We start from the raw sequence: 23,786 nt of genomic DNA, 5'->3' as shown, positions 1-23,786 counted from the left end.
GAAGTCAGAGGGGATGCTGTCTGTTTTATAATATATGTTCATTCCAGGCAGAATGCATGTGACAACACAAGTGTGTCGTCAGCTTAATGTCTAAACTCTCTGCATATATCAGAAAGCACTAAGTACTTGGTGATATTTAAAGGTAAGAAATTACCCCTCTACTTCAACATATACCAGGCACAAGCTCTTCTGATGATACAGGAACAAGTATCCTGGCTTGGCTCTGATGTACCACGCTTCCCTGCACAAATCCAGTGGCTGTCTCCAACCTGTGCCTCCTGAGACAGCGAGCCTAGCCAGCACACCGTGTGCATTTCTCTCAGGGGATCTGCTTTTGCTCCATTCTCTTGGGGCAGAGCTGGTCAGGTGGCAGCCAGGAGCTGCTTGTCCTCCTCTGAGGACCAGCCCCTGAACTCTGTTCCACGCTCCTGGGAGGATCCTTTATTTTGCACCACTGACACAAACCATCCCTCCTGTTTCTAGAATATGTTCACTGTCCTTAATAAGTTACTGACTCTAGTATGCAGGAACAAGACATGAGTAGACTTTGCCGACACCAGTCATGACTTGCAAAAAAAAAAAAAAAACCTTTATTTGGAGGCCAAAGGCCCTTTTTAACGTAGAATAGCTGGTAGGAGTAACCCAGACTGGTGTATAGACATACAACTCTCTTATACCTCAAGGGAGGGGGGGAGGGGTTGATGAAAAACACTGAGATTTTCTTATTAAAAGAGGAAAATAAAGAGAAAGACTATTTATAACATACCTAGATTGTAACTTCTTGTCAGGTAAATTAGGCAAGGCACTTTCTATTTAATTGCAGAATAGAAGAGGGCAAATATGTATTAAATGTCAAGAAGTTCACATTTTCCTTATAAGATTTTGTGGAGTCCTGTGTATGTTTCCGAGCCCACCCTTCTATACCAGCTTGCTCTTTAAATGTATTAGAGTATGTTATTATTATATAAAGATGAGATTACATCAGGATTACTACAAGTTATTTGTAGTTATTAGAGAAAATGAAATAATCTCATAGTATGAGTTTTCTTCTTTCTTTGTGATAATATATCCCACTTAGTTCTGGAAGATTTTTTTTTCAGCTTGTCAAGACTCCCTTTGATCTTCCCAAACAAATGTCAGACTCCTAACCTGCATTCACAGCTATACATGTTTAGATTCAAAACAAATTCAGCCTCTCTGTGCAACATTTGCAGCATCAATCCTAAAAGAAATCAGGAAATATATTCCATATTCAAGGGAAGATATTCAGATGTGGAAGGGCAGATATCCAACTTCCATTAAAGCCCTTGTCTTCTTCCACTATGCCTCTTCCTCTGCTTTCTGCATGGTCAGTTTTTGCCTGATGCAAATTAAATACTGTTGAAATTCATAACATTCTCTATTAGACTGCTTAGCTCTTTATTTTAGGGTTATTGTGCTTTTTTTCCTCCAACAGATGTGTGCCAGGATGCTTAAGTAATTATCATCTTTCCTGATTTACATGAAGTTGAGAACTGCATCAAGCATGTATAGAGCTTATTTCACTTCTCTACAATGGATTTATTTGCATTTTCAGCAAACTGATGTTACAATCACAGGGACAGGAAAAAGAAGAAATATTATATCACAGTTACTGACCTAACATCATAAACTACCAAGTGCCCTTAACTTCTAGGACCTGGTCCAAAGGCCATTGGGATCAGTGAATTATTGCCATTACTTTCAATGGGCTTTGGATAAGACTCCTTACAGATGATCACTCTTGTTTCTAAAATAACCTAATTATGGCACCGTGTCTAAGAGTCTCATCTTGAGTTTGCTCCTGTTCTCATTGAAATGAACAGGACTACCTTAAGTCACTAACCTAGACTGGCCTTTGCAAACACCTATACCCGAGCTGTATTTTATTCACCGAACCTAGGCAGGAAGGTCCAAACAAATAAAGATGCGCCCATGGGTAGCAAAATGGGGTTCACTGAACTGGATCAGGGTCACACTCCAGACGCGTTTAACCATCAACAACAGCACTCAAGCCAGCAGCCTCTGCATTTGCATGTACTTGCTGTGACCTGTGGTTAGATTTTGTGTCAAAGGTACAAATCAGAATCACAGCTGGTCGAGACATGGATAAAGGACTGTAGGGAACTATGTGCTTAATTCAGCTTAAACGTGTTGATAAACACCAGGGCTGCTGCTCATGTACTCAAAAGGTAGCGAGTTTACATATCGAGAAACAACAGCCCAACTTAGAAAGCCCTCTGCAATTCTTCAGATGGTTGGTCAGAAAGTAGGGGCATTCTTATGCTCCACTGCACAAGTCAGAGATATCAAGCAAACAACATTCAGTTCAACTTCGCCAGAAAACTACTTAAATAATAATAAAAAGATCCATTTTTTTCATTTTCATAATATTTCTACAATTATTTTTCATGCTCTTTTGATTAAAGCATTACATAAAGCTGCCACACAAACATCGGTTCGTAGCAGTGGGTGATTTTGGAACTCTGTGAGGGAGTTTCTGAATCACTGCCATACATTTCCGAAGCACTAAAGAAATATTACAATTATTTTCTCAAGCCGTTCAAAAACCCCGCGTGCTCAAGGTTTCACACTCTCTTTTCAAGAGCTGACAATGTCACGAGCATCTGCAAAGTCCTGAAAGGGAGAACGTATCCCCGGTCTGTGATTATGTAAGGACAAGGATCCAGGCCCGTCAGGCGTATCTATTTATTGGCAACCTCAGGAAAGAGGCTGAGCACCAAGCGGGCACAAGGAGCAATCTACCCTTCTGCTTCCCGTAAGTGCCCAGAAGAAATAAGATAATGTCTGAATTGAGTGAAAAAGTTTGCACTGCCACTACATATTTAATGGCTATTCCAGCCATTAGCCTGCTCCGTTTTGGTGCAGTCAATCTAGCGCTCCTTAGGAACGCTAAGTTATTTACTTGTCACTGTTAAGCATGCAATAATGATCCAGCTGCTCTCCAAATACATACGTTCACCCAACTTAGCATTCCATAACCATCCATTTATTAATTGCTCTAAAAGCATTCAAGGCTACCCAGCAAGCTGGCAACATGATCCTGATTCTTTATGTCCCTAGAGTGCGAAACAGTAAAAAAAATGCAATTTTTTAAGAAACTGATACTCATTCCAGAACAAATAGGGTATGTGGTGTTTTTTTGTTTGTTTGTTTGTTTGTTTTTTCTGAATATTTTAATACCAAGTACCTTCTTTGGAACCCAAAACCTGTATTAACAACTTCAAAATGTTTGGACTGCAATAAAGCGCGGCAACTTATTGATTACGGCGTTTCTGGATGAAGAGGGAAGATGTTGCCGAGGAAGATCTGCTTCCCCTGCATGTGTTATTTCTGTAACAATTCCTTCCAAGGGATGAAGCTAAATAGAATAATGTAATGAAACCAGGATTAGGAGAACTGATTTTTTTTTCCAGCTAGTGCCTCACTTTATGAAACAGGTAATGTCATTCAGAAAATCCCCCATAATTCTTTTCATTATGATTGCAGAGTTCCCCAGGACTCATTTTTTAAGGACACAAAAGACTCCTCGGGGCTGATCCTGCCTGTATTCCCGCTGGGTACAGCGAAACACGGTGGCACCACGCTTCCTCCTGAACGACATCTCCAGCGATGCCGCCCTCTGCGCCTCTCTGCCCCAAGGTACCTGAACCGTACCCCGACAAAACCAAGCGCTGCCACCCCAAAACGAGAGATTTGCCTGAGGTTTTGGGGGACGGGGACCCTGCCACGGCGCAGCGCATCCCGATAGAGCCGCGCTCCCCTCGGCTTCCCAGAGTCGGAGAGGAGAAGAGATGGGGGCTGCCTTAAATGTCACCCGGGTGGGTTTTGGCTTTTTTTTCAGCATCCCCTCGCTCTGCCGGGGGTTGTGCTGGAAAAGGAGCTGCGGCGATCCACGCGAGGCGAGTGCCATCTTCAGGAGGGGCCCGAGCCTCTCTCTGCCAGCGCACGGCTCCCGAAGTTGTGACCCGAACCCATCGCCGCTGGCTCGGAGGGGAGGGGGGGCGGGGGGGGCCGCCGCCGGGACCCAACTTCGCCGAGCATCCTCGGGGGAAGGGGGGAGAGGCTCGGGGCCGAGCCGAGCCGGGCCGGACCGGGCCGGGGGCAGCACTCCGGGGCCGGGCAGAGGCACCGCAGATTTAACTCTTTCCTCCGAGTTCCTCCACCCGGCCCCGGGGGGCTCCGGGGCCGGAGCAATGGGGACCCCCCCCTCGGGAGCCCTGCCTCCTGCCCCGGCTGCAAGGACGAATCCAGCCCCTTTTTCCCCCCCAAAATAAACCCGGCAAGGGAAGCGGCCGGCGTGCATCTGTTGCTGGGGGGCTGGCAGGCGGGTGCCCGGGCACCTCGCGGGGGTGTCAGGGGAGCCGGTCCGGATAGGGCCCGCCGGCCGGCCGGGCATCCCTCTCCCCCCAGCCCCGGCCCCCCCGTGTCCGCGCTGCCCTTGCGCCCGCAGCGCCCCGGCCCTGGGCGTCGGTCCCTACCTCCGTGTCGTAGAGGCGCAGGTCCAAGAAATAGGGGTTGAGCAGGGACTCGTTGCGGATCTGATCCATGGCCAGCTGCACGGCGGGCAGCACCCCCCGGCCGATCTTGCTCTTCTGGTCCTCCTCGGACTGGCTGAGGGGCATCAAGCCCATGATGGAGATCGGCGTGGTGGCGTTGGGGGGCAGCCCGGCAGCCCCCCGGGAGCTGCCCCGCGGCCAGCCCCAGCCCGGCGGAGCCCAGCCCAGGCACAGGAGCAGCAGGAGCATGGCAGGGTTGGAGGTGGCAGCGGCCGGTCTCCGCGGAGAGGGATGCATGCTGCTGGATGGGGGGGAGGAGGAGGAGGAGGAGAAGGAGGAGGAGGAGGAGGAGGATGAGGAGGAGGGCTGAGCGTCGGGAGGGAGCCGAGCCCCTCTCAGCCCGGGCGCATCCCCCGGCGGCAGGAGCCGAGGCGGGAGGAAAAGAAACGCCTCTCTGCTTCCCCGGGAGCCTCGGGGTCTCCTCTCTTCTCTCCCCCCCCCCCCCCCCCCCTCCCCTGGCAATAATCCTTCTGGCAATGGCGCCTACTCCTTCCCAGGTCTGCCAGCTGCAACCACCAGGAGCGAGAAATAAATAAATAACCCCCCCAAATACATGCACACACGCACTCCCCACCGCCCTCTTCCTCCTCTCCCCGGCAGCAGAAGCAGGGGAGCGGGACCTGCCTCTGCCTCCCGGCTGCTCTTTCTCATCCCCCCCCCCAAAAAAAAAAAAAAAAAAAAAAGCCTTCTTCTCCGCTCCGGGAGGAGGAACGGCACCTCTCAGGCGCGGAGGGGGGGGTGGTCACTGCACACCTTCCTCCTCCCAAAGGAGAAAATAAATAAAAAAAAAAAAGGATGAGGATGCTCCGGCAGAAAACACCGACGGGGAAAAAGCCCCCCCCAAAACGCCAGAGGAGGAGGAGGAGGAGGAGGGAGGGGAGCGGTGCCGAGCCGGGGCGGGGGGGTTAGTGCCGCATTCCCGGGGGGCAGAGGGACGGGATGCGGCGACGGACCCCCCGCCCCAAACCCGGGGAAAACGGGGTGCGGGGGCAGAGCAAAGCGCCCCCGGGGCGGGGACCTGGCCGCGATCGCGAGTGGGAACGGGGAGGGGGCTCCGCGGCCGCTGCCCACCCGCGGGGGTGCGGGGTGAGGGCGCAGCCCCCGGGCCCCCCCCAGTTTTCCCCGCCGCAGCCCCCCCGGCACACAAACGCGCTCCCACTCCGGCTTGGCACCTCCGCTGGCACACGCGCGCACACACACACACACACACGCAGCCCGGGCCATGGCAACTCTGCAGCACGCTGGGGAGTTGGGCGTTTTGGAAAAAAAAAAAAAATCGGATTTTTTTTTAATTGTTATTATTTTTTTTTATATTACTGTTTTTTTTCTCCCCACAGAATTCACCGTTTCCCAGAGCCTGGCTCTGTCTGTGTCTGTTTTCCTGCACCTGCAGCTTGTGGCTGCCAGCAACGCACAGAAGAAACATGAGGTTCCCGAGGGGATAGAGGGCTGCCACAGCCCCGCGTGGGGGTCAGGAGCCCCCTGCACCCAACGAGCCCTTCCACACACCACCTCCAAGGCCTGCGGGGCACTCCCACGCCGCCCACCCCTGCCGGTGTCCTGCCAGGGCCCTCAGCAGCCCTGCTCTGGTTTGCAGCCTGCTCAGAAGACTGTGGGCCTAAATCCTGTGCTTGTAACCCTGTAACGTGCCAGGCCTTGTGGCCCTTCCCTCGGGATGCTGCCCAACAGCGGTAACTGAAAGGCATTGGTCCTAAAGGGTCTGCCACCTCTCCCAATACGTTATTTCAGTCATTAACACGCACACCAGATTCATTAATAACCTTATTCCAGGTTCCAAGCACCGGCTCTCATCGTGCCTGTATCAAATCAAGGGGACATAGCATCACCGATTGTCCCTCATACCCATAAGCTAAGCTTAATAACTGCACCTCACTTTTGTACTGAATTTCACCTCAGGAATTGCCCTTGGAGGCACTTCCAAGGCACCTCTGCCTTTTCTGCTCCATGTAGGCACAGCTGCCTACACTGGGCCACCCGTGGCAGCCTCGGCCCTGTGGGAAGCAGCCCCCAGAGGCAGGAGAGCCAAGCTGTCCTCAGGGGCTGCCTCCCTGTGGAGCCATCCATGGCCCATTTCTGAACCCCTTCTGCCAAAAAGCACACGTTACCCTTTTGCTCCCATGTGGCTGACCTGGCGTTGCGATAAAGCCAAATGTGCACTTGTTATTTGTACATGTGGCCTGCCCCCAATTTGTCACCTGCAAACTTACAGTAAGCTGTCTCCTTCTAGAAAACCGGTTATCACAACACCAACAGCTCTTCCTAGGATCCCAACAGGAGCAGAGGCCATATTGATTTTGCATAATATTATTTTTAATCAGAATTTCATATGCTAAACGACATTTCGCCCTTCTCAGCTGTATCTGCAATAGGTCCTGAGTTTGTTCATCAAAACCCATTTCACGTAAAACCATTCCTCACTGCTTGTATCCCCACATCATTCTGTGATTTTCTCTAGTTCTTGGCCACGAGGGCTACAGCTACTTGGATCACTTTGGTTATCATTCTGCAATATTGGCAGTCTGTTAACACACGCGCTCGCACTGTCTCTGGAATGCCATCAGCTTTCTGAGTTTTATTTCAAAATCAATCTCCTAGTTATAGGGAAGTCAGCCTTTTTGTAAGAGAGCTTGAGTCCAGGCTATATGGTACAACAGAATTAATACCTTGGATATTAGCAGCAGCTGCTCAACATCCGTCTGGGTTACTAATGCAGCAGCAACGGACTCTTTATTATTTTGGGAATCGGATGCATCTCCTAGCTTCTCTCCAGCCACAGGCCACAAACAGCATAGAGCGTGGCAGCCTGAGCCCAGCTGCTGGTGGTGCCCATGTGGACATTGGGAAACCAGATGCTGGGGATGCAGGTCAAAGAAACACACCTGGGAAGTGCTGCCTTGCTCAGTTAATGCGTACCATGGAGCACGAAACCAGCTCCAAAAGCAGGCCTGGAAAGCCAGCACTTACCTGTTAGTTGGGAAACTCAAGGCAGACCTTTCAGGGGCACTCTCTGATGGTGCCTTCCCCCTTTCTGGACACTCGGCAGGAGATCCTGCCCTACCCTGGGATGACCACACACACACACATTTCTGTTTTGTACACCACCACCTTTGGTCAAACGAGTCCTAGCTCCTGCACCTGAACTGCAGAAGTCTGGGTATTGCTGGGTGTCATTTGTACCAACCAAAGCTAAGCATCAAGTTAGAGCATCAAATAAGGTGGTACTTCTGACATTGATGTCTTTGTTGCTGTCTTCTCTGTCAGTAAAACAGGGATGCTCATGCTTCATGGCGTGAAGATAGAGTAATAAATGTTTAGGAAGCACTAAGACACTGCAACATTCAAGTTTCATGTTGAAAAATGCTGAGAAAATAACCTTTATTTTTCAGGCAGGGGACTTAATATAGAGAAGTAAATAAAGTCATACATTGAACAATGAGGATTAAGCCAAATAAGCCTCTTCAAATCCTTCCTGTATACTCAGCGAAGCATTGAAAAGACAGTTTTTTGTATTAAAAAAAAAAAAAAAAAAAGGAAACAATGCAAGAAATAGTTTATGATCATGTAATTAGAGACAATACTGTAACGTAGATGCAGTTAAGCTATGTTTAGCTTAACAAAGAACTTCATTTCTGACACTTTCAAAGACTGCATTTGCAATCCCATCAACATTTTTCATATAATACGCATATAAGTTTAAATATGATATATACAATGAGTTATCTTTTGTAAATCCTCATCTTTCCTGCTATCAGCACTCAGAATTTTGTCCTTTCATACTATTCTTTGCTTATGCATAACAGACAACCAGGTACTACCTCATTTTAACTAAAAGGCCTAAAGGAGAATTGCACCAAACCTATTTTTAAAAATTATGTCAGACACATCCTCCTGCCCAACTATCTATTTTTTTTCCCCAGACATCCCCAGAATGTTTTGCTACAATAAAATCGGTGAAGTGCATCCCCTAGGATGGAATCCTCTAAAGCAGCACAAGTTGTTTATATACAATACAAAAATGCTTTCTATTTTTATTTGGTGGTCTACACCAGACACCCTCTATATCTGCTTATTCCTTTTTTGGCTAAAATATCAGGTTGTAAGAACTGTAAACCCATCTCTCTTTGCCTGAAAAACAAATGTAATTTTCTTCTTTGGCATGTTACCCAGTCACTTCAGCATTTTGCTCATGTGAGCCCTTCAACTACATGCGAGTAACCAACAGTTCTGTCAAAGACCTTCATGCTAATGATAATTTCCATTTTTTTCCAGTCATTACCAAGCCTTCTCTCAGAGTATGCAGAATTAACAGTTTTTGTTATGTATTCCCTAGATCTGCTCATCACACAGCACCCAATTCACGCATTTCAGGTCCAAATATCTGCACTGCTATTACTCCCTCCATCGCTTTCCTTTCAGCTGCATATTAAATCCCTTCAGAGGATGTGTAAGTTCAAGAAACCCAGAAGACTGCTTTTCCCCTTGCCACCAAGAAACTGCCTCTGCTGCAAGTCCTCCCCCACGCCAGGAGATGGCCCAACGCTGCATGCAGCATGTCTTACCACCCATCAGACCACTGACTCACTCCCGGTGTCTTACATCTTCTTTCCTCTTGCTTGTGGAGTTAGGAAAAAAACACAGAGAAGGTCCTGACCTGGTTTAGTCTCCAGCCCCCTTTGGAAATCCTGGAAGCCTTTACAAGTCTGTCATCTACAGCCACGTCAGTCCTGCCAGCGCTGACGAGGATTGGTGTAACCAGGCTTTGCCTCTTCATATAAATGTGAGTAATGGATTGGAAAAATAGCCTGAAAACTGTTGATCTAGGCATAGCAATTTTAGTACCACATGCACATACGCAATTGTTTTCCTATGTAAATGGGAAGTGGAAGAATACTGCAATGCTCTAATTCAAACTCCAGTGGTTGGAGCCAAGCACTAGCAACCTGGCAGAACCACGGGAGCTCCACTGTCCATCTCTTCTCCCTCCCAAGGGCTTCTCCACCTACATCTGCTAACTTGCTAGCAGTCATGAGTTTGCCTTCCTCGTGAGCTTCTATAGTGTTCTCACACACTGCCAAAAAATCCTACAGTTTTAACTGTATACAGACAGACGTGCGATCCTAACCCTACCGTCTCTCTAGACTTCTTGATCGCTGTCATTCCGTCAAGGTATCAGAACAAAGCTCAACTTCAAATTAATCTGCCAAGACAGCCAAATGAAATTACAACATCAGATTTTGAATTGCCAGCAGTATCGCTGTGTATCTGCCAGCGTTTCCAGACATAGGAAACAGGAGCACGATTCCATCAGTGTTACCAACAGGAATTTCTCCGTCAAATAGATCTTTTCACTTCCCATAAATATAGCAAAAATTGAACACAGTTCTAAGTCTTTGTTTCAGCAGAGCTAGCAAGAACTACTGCTTCCAATCCATGTTGACCTATGTGCATACAATGACAACTGCTGTTCCAGAGTGATTGTGCAAGCTGCAACAATCCTCCATCATAAAGGTTCAGCCAATACTGTGCATACAGAGGTTTTAGTGGTTTATTTTATTTCTTAGAAAGAAGGTTTATGTCCTGTCTTTTCTTGAAGAAAAAAGTCCATTAAGGTCTTGGCCATGTCAAAGACCCACAATACTTAAATGAAGGGAGAACTACAGAAGAATAAAAGAAAAAAAATAATAATTCAAAACAAACAACCAGCAAAAATACTTACTTGAAGAGTTCAAAGACATATAATAAAGAATTGGGTATCAGAGTGCATTTTTTTTTTTTTAATTTGATACAGAAATACAAAGACATAAGCATATTTTTTTTTAAGACAATACCTAAATTCCCCCAAAACAGCCAGTTCAATCAGCAGTTACTACCCCAAATTCTCATCTTGAGGATAATATCACCAGGTATTTTAAGAGTTAAAAAAATCTTTGCATATTTATATTCCTCTCACAAGGTGTATCTAGAACAGAACATTGGGAAAGTATTTTGCACAGTTCGGTTTTGTGAAATACTTCTAGTTTAATCTTTTGTGCCTCCGCTGTGCCAAATATGACCCATCTCTAGGGATGTTCAAGGAACACCAGAAAAAAGTAAGGGAAGAAACCTGGGAGAACACAACATCAAGCTGATCCCTTATATCCAAAAAATGGCAGTAAACATCAGAGAGGCTGTATTTACTGCTAGACAATGAAGAAGGAATTAAAATCCATTTGGAAGACAGATTTCTGTGTATCAATCTTCAAATTGTATACAGCAAATCATGTGCTGGGATGATACATTCTTGGCATACCATTGTTAGCCCATCTCCATTTTTCATTTAAAAAAAATTTTTTTTTTTTTTGAACAACCTAATAGCACAAAATGAAAGAAGAACCCTTGATTTCCCTGCTTGCAGTGCCAGTATCACATTATTTTAATATAAGTTTATCAATAAGCTTGAATTGCCTGATTTGCTTTTATGGATGCTTCACAATGTTAGCGGCAAAGAGGAAAAAAATAAAGTGTGTCTTTAAACATAAAAGATGAGTACTAAGAAATGGGGGAAGTACTGGTTGATGTTTTGGACAATGTGGAAACTCCTCATCTCTCTTTTTCAAAAAAGAGTCTTAGGAGGCCAGAACCAGATGGAGTGTGAATTTATGACTAAGTCCTCCAATTTTTCCGGTTCTCTGAGGCATCCAGCCCCTTCTTTACTGAGAAGCCCAAAGTCTACAGTGCGTTCCTCAGCAGATGGCCACAACCTCCTGCAGGAGGAAGTTTGAAAATGTGCATTGTGAATCAGACACTTGATCGATTCCTTCATCATCTAAACCTGAAGCCAGACATTAATACAATTCCTTTGAGTTGACAAGAAGGAAAGTATCAAGGAGAAAACTGTGAAGTAGGTGGACTAAAGGGCCAACAACATACATGGAGCAAGCTGGTGATATTACTACAGTCAGTGACTGCTTCTGAACTAAACATAAGCACGTTTGTCTAGCAAATATTCAACCCAGGCTAGCGGGTTTGCTGGTGCAGGAGAAAACAGCTCAATTGCATATAACTAGAAGCCCAGAACATCAGTACTTCCCTCCAAAAAAAAAAAAAAATGCAGAGTAGCAAGATATACAGAAAACAATTTCCAATTACTAAATTTCATTTGCATATGAACACCTGCTGATAAAATCTGGAAGTCTCAGAACTAAGAAAACCTCATTGACCTTGAAGGTCAATGAGAGTTTTGTCTACAAGTGTAATTGCTGGGCTTTCATTAACTTATTAATGTAATGCAATCAACAGTCACGAAGGCAAAACAGAAATGAACAGAAAAACCTTGCTGTGTTGGTGGAGTTCTAACAGCTCTCTCATGCAGACACCCAGCTTTGATATGTGGCTCCACAAACTGAACACAGTTGCTGCTAGCAGGTGAACAAAAGCATTAATGAGTTCAGTAATGGGAACTTGAGAGAGCATAAAATAAAGCTGTCTTCTACCAAGTGCTGCAGGGATCAGACCCTAAGAGATCAGAGAGAGGGTTAAAAGAAAACCACTGACCATACGAAAAAAAAAATAGTTGTAAAGACAGTTGCCACTCTACCGAGTCACAAAATATTTTATTAGTTCTAACATCAATTTCATCAGTCCAACCCACAGAGATCTTTGAAGGTCTTCAAATAACATTCCAGCTACAGGGTTTTAGACAGATCTTGGAAGAACCTCCATAGGCATCCTCTACAGGCAGAAACCCTCCCCCCACACCCTAATCATATAAATAGATATGTCAAAATGACATGAGCTTATGAAAATTTAAAGAAAGGTCTGTACATTTCATATAGAAAACAAGAACAAAGACAAATAATGGAAGAAATCTAAAACTAACCAGAACAGATGCCAAGACTTCTGGGGGAAAAAAGGTTGTAATCTTCATGCTTCTATGCATAAAACATACCTCCAGCTGACATAAGGACACCTTCCTCATGAGCTGAAACTCTTTTAATCAACACTTTAATGATAATAGTCAATGACCAAACATATAGCTATACTTAACTCCTTGTCTGAATGGGTAAAGCAGACCCCACACACCACAGCTGAAAACATCTTGCACTGATGCAGATTAAATCCTGTGTTTTCTGTAGGACTGTGTGTGTTAGCATAAACAAGTTATCAGAAAAGGAGTTCCCAGACAAAATGCAAGTTATATATGAAAGACATTTTTTTAATTAATAGCAGCTGCATATCCTATCAATTAGTTGTAAACCATTTTTTTTTATTTATCCATTCATTTTAAACGAGCCATTTAAACAATTACAATTTAATTAAAGATATTAATTTCTTAGATTTTTCTGTAATTTTAAGTTTGAAACAACCCCTTCATGTCAAAAGAATTATTGCTAGGTCTGATCTTGCAGGTTGTATGCATGCTGTATGTATGCAATTCACGTAATGTTAAAGTCAGTTGTGCAGTCTAGCTGCACAGCTAGATCCATTTATATCTAAACAGAGCATCACCTTTAGATGTTGTTGCCTTAATTAATAAAGATGAGAAAATCCCCATTTTACTCCAAAATCAGACTTAAGCATGATCAGAATCTAATCAAGTGCCATGAGCAACTGAAATTGTCACAACATTTAATGTATAGTATTGTCAAGCATGTGCAATATGTATGCATCTAGACTGTTATTTGTGCAAAGATATGCAGACCTTCTCAGCCTTCATGTGCAAACCCACAGTCTTCAGTGAGGGGTCTGTTGTAGCCACTCAGGGGTGGAATCTGGCCTACATTTACCCTCTTGGTATTAAAAAGACAAGGAGAATTATTAACCAGCATCTGTCAAAAGGCACAACTGCAGAATGCTTTAGTAGAAAAATAAACATTTTAGTTACTGGCAGATAACATTAGTGCAATTATTTTGACTGCCTTACTTTCACACAGTAGATTAAAAAATATATTGTCACTTGTGAAAAATAATCTAAGACACTTCAAAAACAGTTATGTAGCTGCCAAATACAGGGAACCGAAGAGGAGCAGATTCTGTGGCATGATACAGCCACAGTACTTACTTCACGTAGCTCTCAATGCTTAGTGCCTTTTAATGCTCCAGAAAACAAAATTCAATGCTTGTAAACTAATTACAGTTCTTTTCATACAAAAATATATCACTTATGTAATTTTCAAAAGGCTGACTATCTGCTGACTAGAAAGAGAACATTTTCATATTCAGCTATATACTAGATGACATCTGGATCAACTTCTTTCTTTGAAGAACCATTTTTGGTATTCTGAATCAGTACACGGTCGTAATACTGGTGCTGGATTACCATTGTAAGAGTTCGACTCTGCTTGTAAGCACTTCTGGGTTTGTACATGAAACAAAGTACCATCCTGCAAAAGAGAGAAATAATTTTTGCTTTTTGTGTCTTAAAAATTACAAACACATCATTGTATTCTAAAAGTAACAGAACGCACTCATAATAAACATCACACACATCCTTCTCATGAGCTACGCAGTGAATCCAAAATGCCTAACTTGAGAATCTCTAAAACTTTATCAAAACACCCCACTTTTAAACTTAATTTGTGTCTTGACATTTAAGTTTGTAAAGGATAAACTCGCTCAGCTCCCTTTCATTCCCTTTTGTTACTGCATCAGAGTATAAGTGGAAAAAATCAAAGACAAATAAAATACATTACCTAAATTCACCAACTTACTGCACACTTCGCAAGTAAAATTCACATGTCAGTTAATTGTATATGCTGGATATATTTTTGGCAAAAAGAAAATTGCCCTTTCTTTAGAGCGTGTATTTCTGGTGGAAAAGGCAAAAAATTCAAAGCGTACTTCTTCCCTGCTAATCTCTATGCAGTCAGCTTGCTTTGCTTGAGGGGAGCACATCTGCCTCACTAGGTGTAAGGTCTGATTGGCCTCTACAGTCAGGTTCCCCAAAGAACGTTATTTGAGCCCTCAGGCCCTCCTATTATGGCGCTCTCCAAAAACATTTTATCTCCAGTTCATATAGCTCGCTCCTATCCGGGAGCACTGTCAACTAAGAAAGTCGCAGAAAGGCTGTGTACCCAACTTTGGAGAACAGCCGTTCTCCGAGGGCCCTTCTTGGCCCAGGTGACATCCCCACACCTATTTCCAAAGCCTCTGACAGCTTTGAAAGAAAAACGCCAACACCCTGCTTAGGAGTCTAAGCCTGACTCCTCTGAAACGCTGCTGTTCAGGCATCAGGAATGTTGCACAAACGGCACCTTGCACCGCAGCCTCTGACGTCCAGTGATGCGCGCTTGCTCACAGGTTTGCTCACAGGCTTAGCTGCTGAATGACTTTCCTGTTTCCATCTGTGATTAACTCAAATTCTTGAGTGGACTAATCTATATCTGCCTCACTCACTTTTGACTTGGTGCCAGGAAGAACTTAATTCTGGCCAGGCAGCTGGGAAGGCTGTTCAAATCTTTGATTATGCTACATCTCTGTTATTTTTGTGAGGACAGCTTTGCTAGTGCCTGATGCTTCTCTACACAACGCAAGAGAAATGCAGTGCTGATGATACCTGGCCCTCTACTTGCCTTGAAACATGGGGAACAGTGATTTTGATCAAACGCAACAGAAGAAGAGGAACCAGTGCAGAGCAGTAGATTCAAATCACACCCAAGAACAAAGCGGTCATGAGAAAAGATGATTTAGCATATGAAACTTAAGGAATTATTTTAAAAGTTAATGGCTAGGAATGCAGTGGAAACAGATGTATTCCAAGATTGTGTTTTCTTAGTCATTCCCTGACATGACTGAAGTTCATTCAAAATATGTCACTCTCAGGGATTAACACATATGACCTTGAAAAACTTTATGAAGTCAGCATTAAAAATGAAACATCATTTCTCAAGCCAGCCTTTTAAATATTTTGTTTTACTCAGTAGTATCACTGTGAGCTTCAGCATAGACTAGATTCAGTGGACAGACAGTAGTTTTCACATTTTTCTTTAGAATTTACTCTGCCACCTACCACTGGTGGTATTATCCGGGCATGAATTTGTCAGCTGTGGAGCCTGTAGAATTTAGATGCGTTATGTAGATACATTATGTAAATATACCATTTTGATATATTATTTGACCTTTTTCCTTAGCCGAATAATAACACCCCAGAAGCTGTCCAAGGCCATCATTTTTCATACAATTTATTTTCTCTGAGGCATTCCGGAACTCCTTCAGAGATTAAAACCTACTAAACACGAGGTTTTCTAAGATCACATGTTATGTTTATTAATATACTCTGTACTTCTCAGTATTTCTCCTCTTTGGGAGCTGGCATTAAGATGGAAGGAAAGAAGTATAGATTTGCGGAGCCCCCACAGCCAGTAAGATGTGTTCTGTGTACAGACAGAAGGTATCTTTTGATGGGGCATCAAGTTGTACAACTTGCATCACATCACTCTGAGAAGCTCAAAGAGGACTTCTGGTGCTTGTGAGGAGGGTTCAAGACAGATTGTTTGCAGAAGAGAACCAGCAGCTTCTCCAAAGCAGGGAAGTTTAAAGCAATGGTGATGTGAAGTATCAGGGATATATGGCGGTGAAAATTCTGGAAAATAAAAGATGTCAATGAAAGGAGAGCAAAACTAGGCCATCCACGAGACTGGCTGGGGAAGGGGTACGGAAGCACTTCAGTTCTCAGGGAAAGGCAGTAGGAGCGGAATGTGAGAAAGAACCGAGCAGTCCGCTGAAAGCACTGGGAAGTACTGGAAGCACAGGACAAAGATAGATGTCTCAACTTTCTTGATTCCTCTGGGGTTAAGGAAGGGTGCTTTCTTTCCTCATCCTTCTGTTCTTTTATGACTGGGGTATTCTTTATCTGCATTCTGCTGCTACCCTGTTCTAAGTTTAGATATTAAAAGCCAAGACAGTCATAAATCTCTAGGAACAATACTCTATGTAAATACAATCCCACTCCAGACACAGGAGTATTTGTGGCCTGCATAATTTGTAGGCAGTAAAATAAAAAGAAAACAAACAAACCAACAAAACAAACAACAATTTTTATCCCATCCCCTCCCCCCAAAAATCAACAATTTTTCTTCCACTCCCTCCTCCCAGAAAACAAACCTAAAACCAAATGGGTACCCTTACCTCTCTGAAAATAAACTTCTGGTTTTCAGGAATATCAGGAGTATTTTCTTGACACAAGTTCATTGTCAAATAGTCAGTCCCTGTGTCAACTGCTGCACAGGCTTCTGGCTGTCGGGTGTTGTAGCGTATTTCATTACGGGATGTGTACTCAAAAAACTAAAAATGCAAGAGAAGAAACAGGGGACAACAGTAATTTCATATGTACGCAAGCAAGTGTTTATAAGGAGGACATACTAAGATACTATAATTAAGTTCACATATTAAAGGTGCTATTGTGGAGAGAAATTCTGCCAAAAATATTCAAGGAGCCTTCACTGCTGTTCTTTGCTTACTATTTTATAGAAAATCAATCCCACCACAGCACTGATTTACTCTGGTAGCACTTAAAACACAAGAGATGTTGAATAAATGCACTGGAAAACAGACATTCCAACTTTAAATAACAACTTACAAACTTCAGTGTAATATTTTACTTTCACATTCTCACCCACCTTTAAAAGTAGAACAGGAACCAGTTTACACCCTGACATTATACCTTCTTAATTCATCTATCTCAAAATAATGTTACTTTTAATTAAGGAGCTGCTCACTGGACAGTTCAAGTGCTGTTTGGTCAAGGTTCATTTCTGGTTACAAAGAACTCAGGATGCATGGTGATGAGCATTTTATTATATGACATTTTAAGATATTTGGAGCAAATCAGCTACAGATGCCTTTAAACATGAGAAGATCTTTAATAAAGCCAATTTATGGCCTTTGCTTATTGTACAATATTCTACAGAGATTTTCTGAACATGCCCTAAAACACTGGCTTCTGCAGCAATTATGGTTGAAACATTCCTTAAAATTTTTATATTTATCATGGACATTCGCCAAATTTTGGACTTCATTAAAGGGGATAGCAGAGTATGAGAGTTGTTTGTATTTAGCATGCTTGTAAATAATTCAGATGACTATAGTGCACAGATGTGTGTTTAGAACTGATTTAGATTATACTCAGTAGGCTAGCAAGAGGTTTATGCACATCAGAAAATTGCTTGTTACCAATAGTATAGCTGCATTAGTGGAAAGCAATAAAAGGATGAGGGGGAGAAGGGATCCTCTTTTGTTTTGCTTATCCCCTGGAGAAAGAGATTGTAAGGTGGTATGAAGGGACTATATCTATTTAGAAACATACATACTTGAACTTCTCACAGAGCCATCCTTAATAACCAGAAGCTAATTAGCCTTTAAAGAGAAACTGGAAAGGCACTTTTCATGTAAATAGGACTATATGATTACCAAGTCTGCAAACATCCAGTTCCAGGTGCCAGAGCTCTGATTTAGACTAAACTGGTGGTATCCATTTCAAGAAATCTCCTATGGAGGAACTTCTCTGCTGAGATGGCAGTTGCAGCTGTATGCAGGCAAATGCTGCCCACTGCTTGCAGAGCTTCATGGCTGTTTTGCAGGGGTAGTAATGGAAGAGATCCCCCTGCACTAACATTTTCACCATCATTCATTTATAGCAAGCCACAAATAAAAGTGTTTTGAAAAGCAACTTCAAGCTTGAAATCTACCACCTGGCATTACATCCAAGAGACTTTGACTTCCCCTTGAAAAATATTATTCGGACCTACAGCCTAATGTAGGCTGCTTTATAACATTTGTTTTATGCCAGAAATGTGTCATCATTATCAAAAGTCAAATGTGGTAACATTGACCTGATGTTTTATTTTCTACCCCAAAAAGCATGGTTGCTCCCTATACTTTAAGCACTAGTTCACAAGTTTGGTATCTGATTAGCACATGAAGATCCTGCTTCTTCAGGCATCACAATGAGCAACTGGCATTGAATATTAGTGAAAGCCTGCAAGCTGCTGATTATACCAGATATACCAAGAGTAGATAAAGCAGCTACTAGGGCAGAGCGCTTCTTACTATTAACATCTTTCCTGAGTAACATCTCAAGGTCTTGCATCAGATCTTGGAAGAGAAAAGCTAATAAAATGGTTAATTTCTGGATAACATTAAGGATTGGGGTTATATTATTAACAACCAAGTACATGTGTCTCCCTGCCTAATGATTATACAGTTTTTTACCCTACCTATACTGCTTCAAACGGAATAAATTCTTCTGGCTTCAGGCTTTTTCAAGTTCCAGTAATACATCAGGTAAATCTCTTCCTCCTCAAAAGGAGGACTTTTTTTTAGTGCTCTTTCCTTGCTCAGTGGGTTCTATGAACAGAAAAGAAACATTTTCAAATTGATCTGTGGCCCAGTAACTAGTGGCCTTACTGCATCTCTTTCCTTCAGAGAGCTGGTAGACTCCTTAAGTGCCATAGGGAAACTTAGAATTATAGAATGGTTTGGGCTGGAAGGGACCTTAAAGACTATCCAGTTCCACCATCCCCACCGTAGGCAGGGATGCCACCCACTAGGCCAGGTTGCCTAAAGCCCCATCCAACCTGGCCTTGAATACTTTGGGGTATCCACAGCCTTTCTAGGCAACCTGTTGCAGGGCCTCACCATCCTCATAGTGAAGAATTTCTTCCTTGTATCTAATCTAAACCCACCCTTTTTTAGTTTAAAGTTGTTACACCTTGTTCTGAGGCCTTACCTGATGAAGCCTTGAGGCCTTCTGCCCAGTGCCTGCCACTACTGGGAAATCTGCAGGACATGCCACAGCTGCATCTGGGCACGCTGGTACAAGGGATGGTGGCTACCTCACCAGATTCTGAAACCAAACTCTCAGCCCTCTATCTGGCTACCTGCTGCTCTTCTGCACACTGGTAGATGCTTGCACTTAACAGGTACTTTCTGGGTGAAAGAACCAGCAGTGATCTTACCAGGTCTGATCCCCCTTTCATGGAAACCCAGGGGCTTTACTAAGCTCTTTGTTTGTCTCTCCCTGTTTGCCTCAAATGGGACTAGCCTGGGGGATATCATCAGACACAGCTCAGTAATTACCAATCCTCTTACATCAGGAAGGCTTCCTGCCAGCACACATTGGTCCCTCTGTCCAGCCTCCTAGCCATACCAAGAAGGGCAATGGACTTTCCTGGTCCTGAATTTCAAAGCCCCTTACTCTTCTCTACCTGGGCAGACATTTCCACCACACAATAGCCTGGGGTGCAAGCACTCAGTAGCCAAAGTATTGCACTTTTTCTGCTTCTCTTCCACGTGCACTTGGTTTCTATCACCTCAGTCATATCTTCACCTTCTTGCTATAAAGAATACACAAATTTTAAACCACCCCCAGTTAGTTTTCTTACTGCTTACACAAAAGCAATTCAAAAGGACTGAAGGGAACCCTATCCCTTAGGCCATGGCACTATTCAGTTGGATTCCAGGCAAAACAGCAACAAATTACCAAGGACCTCAGACAGTTTTCTGAGAGTAGTTTTACTTACTGAGAGATAAAATGAATAGGAACTGGACTTCATAAATAATCAAGAGCACAGAGCTCTCTCCTCTCGCCACAGTGCACACAGATATTCAGAGGTCACCTTAAGTGGAGAACTGCTTTCAGTGAAAACAGCTTTTGCAGTTGTCCCCTACATAAACAGCCACCTGCCACTGGTGTATCATGCCAGAGGATGGGCGCACTGGAGTGTAAGATACGTATGGCTGGCCAAGTTAACATTCACTCATGTTAAATTCTACCACGATGTTTTTGGAGAATAACTTTCCTGAGCTGTACACTGGAGAATAAAGTTCACTCCCTGCACACCACAAGATAGTGTGAATGTGCAGCAGTGATGATCACTGTCTGGGGAAGAAAGTGGTGAATGGTGGAACAAACATGGCAAGTGGAGGAAGGGATCAGAAGGAAGAAAATAGAGGAGAAAAAATGGGAGCTAGGTGGGAAAAGGAAATACATGACAAGGTGTAAAACATGACCTAGTGTGGGGAACTAACTGGTAGAAGGAATATCTGAGGAGAGAGACACAGCAAGGAAGTTAGAGAAAGATTGTGAGCCAGCCAGTGTGAAACGGGAAGTGGTAAAGAACTACGCAGAGAAACAGGAGCTGAGACACGTGGCATAGAGGAGGGCACTGAGTTGAAACTTGCTTGTGAGGGTTTGCTGCTAAAGCCCTACAAGTGGAGTGACAAGCAGAGTGGAGGAGAACAAGCAGAAGAGCTCAGGATCAGGATGGAAGATCCCCCTCTAAAGATGATACAGAAGATACTGGCTACCTGTTGTTAGTAAATACCTGCAAAACTCTGTGGTGAAGCCCCCTGCTCTCAGCATTGATACAGCCAGAGGATGACCTTGCTACCACCAGTTCCATTTGCTTAAAGTGGTGGATGTACATGTGGGAGATTTGAGATGAACTAAGGAACTCACTAGATTGAGAATAGCCTGTCATTGTTAAGAATGACTGTCTACAGGCCATGGGGAAGGGAAGGAAATTGAGAGAAGCATTCTGTGAGCCAGAAAAAGGAACTGCAACTTCAGGAGTCCCGATTCCTATTTCCCATCTCACCTGTGTTTCCACATCTCATCTTAGTTTAGCCTCCTTCTATTCCCACACCCACAGTTCTTCCTGCTGTCCACTTTTTGTCATGGAACTACTACTTTCAGCCTTACTCATGGCCTCATTTGCCAACTGCTCTCTCTGATTCCAAGTCAAGTCCTCCTACCCTCTTCCACCAAATCAGTCTCCAGTTATCCCGCTTCTTTTACTTTAACTGTGCAGAGCTCCTAACTATTTCTTCCTCTGCTGCACATGCCCTGACTCATACCTGCTGTCCTACCTCTGTCCCGTATTTCTTCTGCCCTCTGTTACCTTGCCCCCCCCTTAACCTGGCTCCCATCAGAACTTCCACGCCTTTTTCCCAATTTCACTAATATTGTTTTGCCCATTTTCTGTGTATAGCCTTCCCTCTGCAGGCTTTGCAATTCTCTTCTGTCATTTCATATTTGCTTTTGTGGGTTTACATTGCTGTCAGGTTATCTACTCCATTCCTCCTCCTTCCTGCTCCCTGGATGCCAGCAGAGGGAGCAGTAATTGCACAGCTCAGAGAGCACCACTGCTGTCAGGTCGGTGCTTGCTCTGTCACAGGTACTTGGAAGCATCACACTGTAAGCAGAGACATGAGAGCATCAAAATCCAGTGATGTGGTATCTTCACAGTGGACTCACTAGATTTTTTAGTGCTCAATAAGCAAAGTATAACTATAAAAAATGTAATCTCGTAAGAACTCTTTTCTTATGAATTGTACTTTTTTTTCTTTAGCCTTCTACCTCATAATACAAGAAAAAACAAATCTGTAAATGCCTTTTGGGTGTGAGCAAGTAACCCTGTAAATGAGACACTTCTCAGCCTATGAATGTAATCAAATTTGTGATAAGGAACTGGCTTAACTATGTTATCTTGTTATTAATTCATCTTCTGTATAGGTGTAGAGACACATGCTCAGCTTGGGCAGGAAGCTGAGCGGAGGGAGTGAAATGGGTTGGTGTGGCTTAACGTGCTTGACATACATCTGTCAGTATCGATACACTTTGGCTTTTATAATGCATGATTCGCTTCCATCCAGGACAGAAACTTTAGGCAAGTTAAGACAAACTACACAAACTAATAAATAATACCAAACAATAGTTCTACCACTTAAGGCAATAAACTTGCTGGCAGAAACAAATCTACTTCTGTTAAGAATTGAAACAGAGCGCTCAGACTGTTCTTTTTATTTCCTAACTTATAAAGCAATTTATATTAGAAGCTTCCTCCTCAATACAGACTTGTTTTCAGTCCTCAAGCTTTTCCATTTTTTAAAACAGGGCTCAGAAAGACAGCTGATAAACTGCTTATGTTCCACAGATCTCTGGTCCTTTTCCAAACCTGTTTTTCCTTTCTGAAACAAATGTTTGGATTAATTTCATAAAAACACAGTTAAGCCACTGAAACCATCACACAGTTATGTAGGGTCTTGTTCAAAGTACATATGTCTCTACCCCTCCCCACTAGGAGCATGCCAGATAGTCTAATCTGAGTCTGAAGCCAAAAACCAAGTATGTTATACACCACATGTCAAACTCCAAATACTAATTTTAGAAGGTGGTTATTAAAAGCCATGCAAAACAGCCATTGTAGATTGGCATTTGGTGCCCCATGGCATTTTTATCGTGGCGTTATGTGGAGGGCTTTATGGCTATCATATCTAACCACTTGCACAGAGTTTCAATGAGCACGGAGAAAGATACTAGCAAGCATTTTCAGCTTTATTACTTAAAAGCAAGAAAGCAAAAAAACATTAGAACGGATCCATACTCTCAAGGATTGTATTGTCTCAGCCCAGGAGGACGTTTCTGCAGATGAGAGTAGAGGAGAAGATGCTTTTCCGAACCTCTTGTGCAGTTAGACAAGTACCAAGAAGAAAAGGCCAGTGACAGACACAGGCAGAATTAGGTGAGGTTTGCAGTGTTATTAAGGGCTTTGGTGACATGGACAGGCCAAACATCACAGATGTGCCAGTCTGTCCAAAGACCAGATGGAGATGAGGGAACACTGGCTTCTAAGCCTGATAACTGCACTGTTGTGCTATTAACCCCTGCTAATGAGCTCTGTGGAAAGGCATGACTAAGGTATTCATGAATTCCCTGCTCTGGAGAGAGACATCTTTAGAACTATGAATATCTGACCTCAGGATACATTGAAATTAAAAGCATCCAGTGGGAGAATCAAAATCAGATCTAAGATCATCTCACTGTGGCAATATATTCTCTTAGCCCTATTGCAATGCTTTTTACCATAGTTTTCACATTAAAACCATAGTATTAGCCAAAATGAACATTAAAAAAATGAATCTTACCTGATTTTGTCCCATCCCATGACATGGATACAGTATGACCCTGTGTCCAGTTACTTCATGTTCATTTGAAGGGTTATAATCAAAACAGAAGTTGACCATTCCTTTATTTTTCAGCTAATCAAAACAAAAGAATATATTAAAGTAAGGAAAACACACTGCAGTCACTTTACAGCCATGCTGCTAGACTGTGAGGTTTATATCCCAGAGCTGGTTCAAATGATTTAGAACGAACCAAATGGATCTGGTAGCAACACTTCTCTCAGA

General features: G+C 43.5%; 2 protein-coding genes across 2 annotated transcripts in view; both read right to left on the bottom strand.

The window, feature by feature from the left end:
• Positions 1-4,835, bottom strand: part of GABBR2 (gamma-aminobutyric acid type B receptor subunit 2) — a 473,013-nt gene extending 468,178 nt beyond the window's left edge. The window contains 1 exon segment of the mRNA XM_035550670.1: positions 4,521-4,835. Within this exon segment, the coding sequence (XP_035406563.1) occupies positions 4,521-4,835 (315 nt within the window).
• A 5,570-nt stretch (positions 4,836-10,405) lies between these two features.
• The window catches only part of GALNT12 (polypeptide N-acetylgalactosaminyltransferase 12), a 50,445-nt gene continuing 37,064 nt past the window's right edge, over positions 10,406-23,786 (bottom strand). Inside the window, exons 8-10 of the mRNA XM_035550633.2 lie at positions 23,523-23,636; positions 16,725-16,880; positions 10,406-13,981 (exon numbers count right to left, since the gene is read on the bottom strand). Of these exons, the coding sequence (XP_035406526.1) occupies positions 13,844-13,981; positions 16,725-16,880; positions 23,523-23,636 (408 nt within the window). The 3' untranslated portion in view covers positions 10,406-13,843. The remainder of the gene's footprint in view (positions 13,982-16,724; positions 16,881-23,522; positions 23,637-23,786) is intronic.

The sequence above is a fragment of the Cygnus atratus genome, chromosome 2 (genome assembly GCF_013377495.2).
Source record: "Cygnus atratus isolate AKBS03 ecotype Queensland, Australia chromosome 2, CAtr_DNAZoo_HiC_assembly, whole genome shotgun sequence".
NCBI classification, from domain to species: domain Eukaryota; kingdom Metazoa; phylum Chordata; class Aves; order Anseriformes; family Anatidae; genus Cygnus; species Cygnus atratus.
Note: the sequence above shows the minus strand (reverse complement) of the source record. Positions and strands in the feature narration are given on the sequence as shown.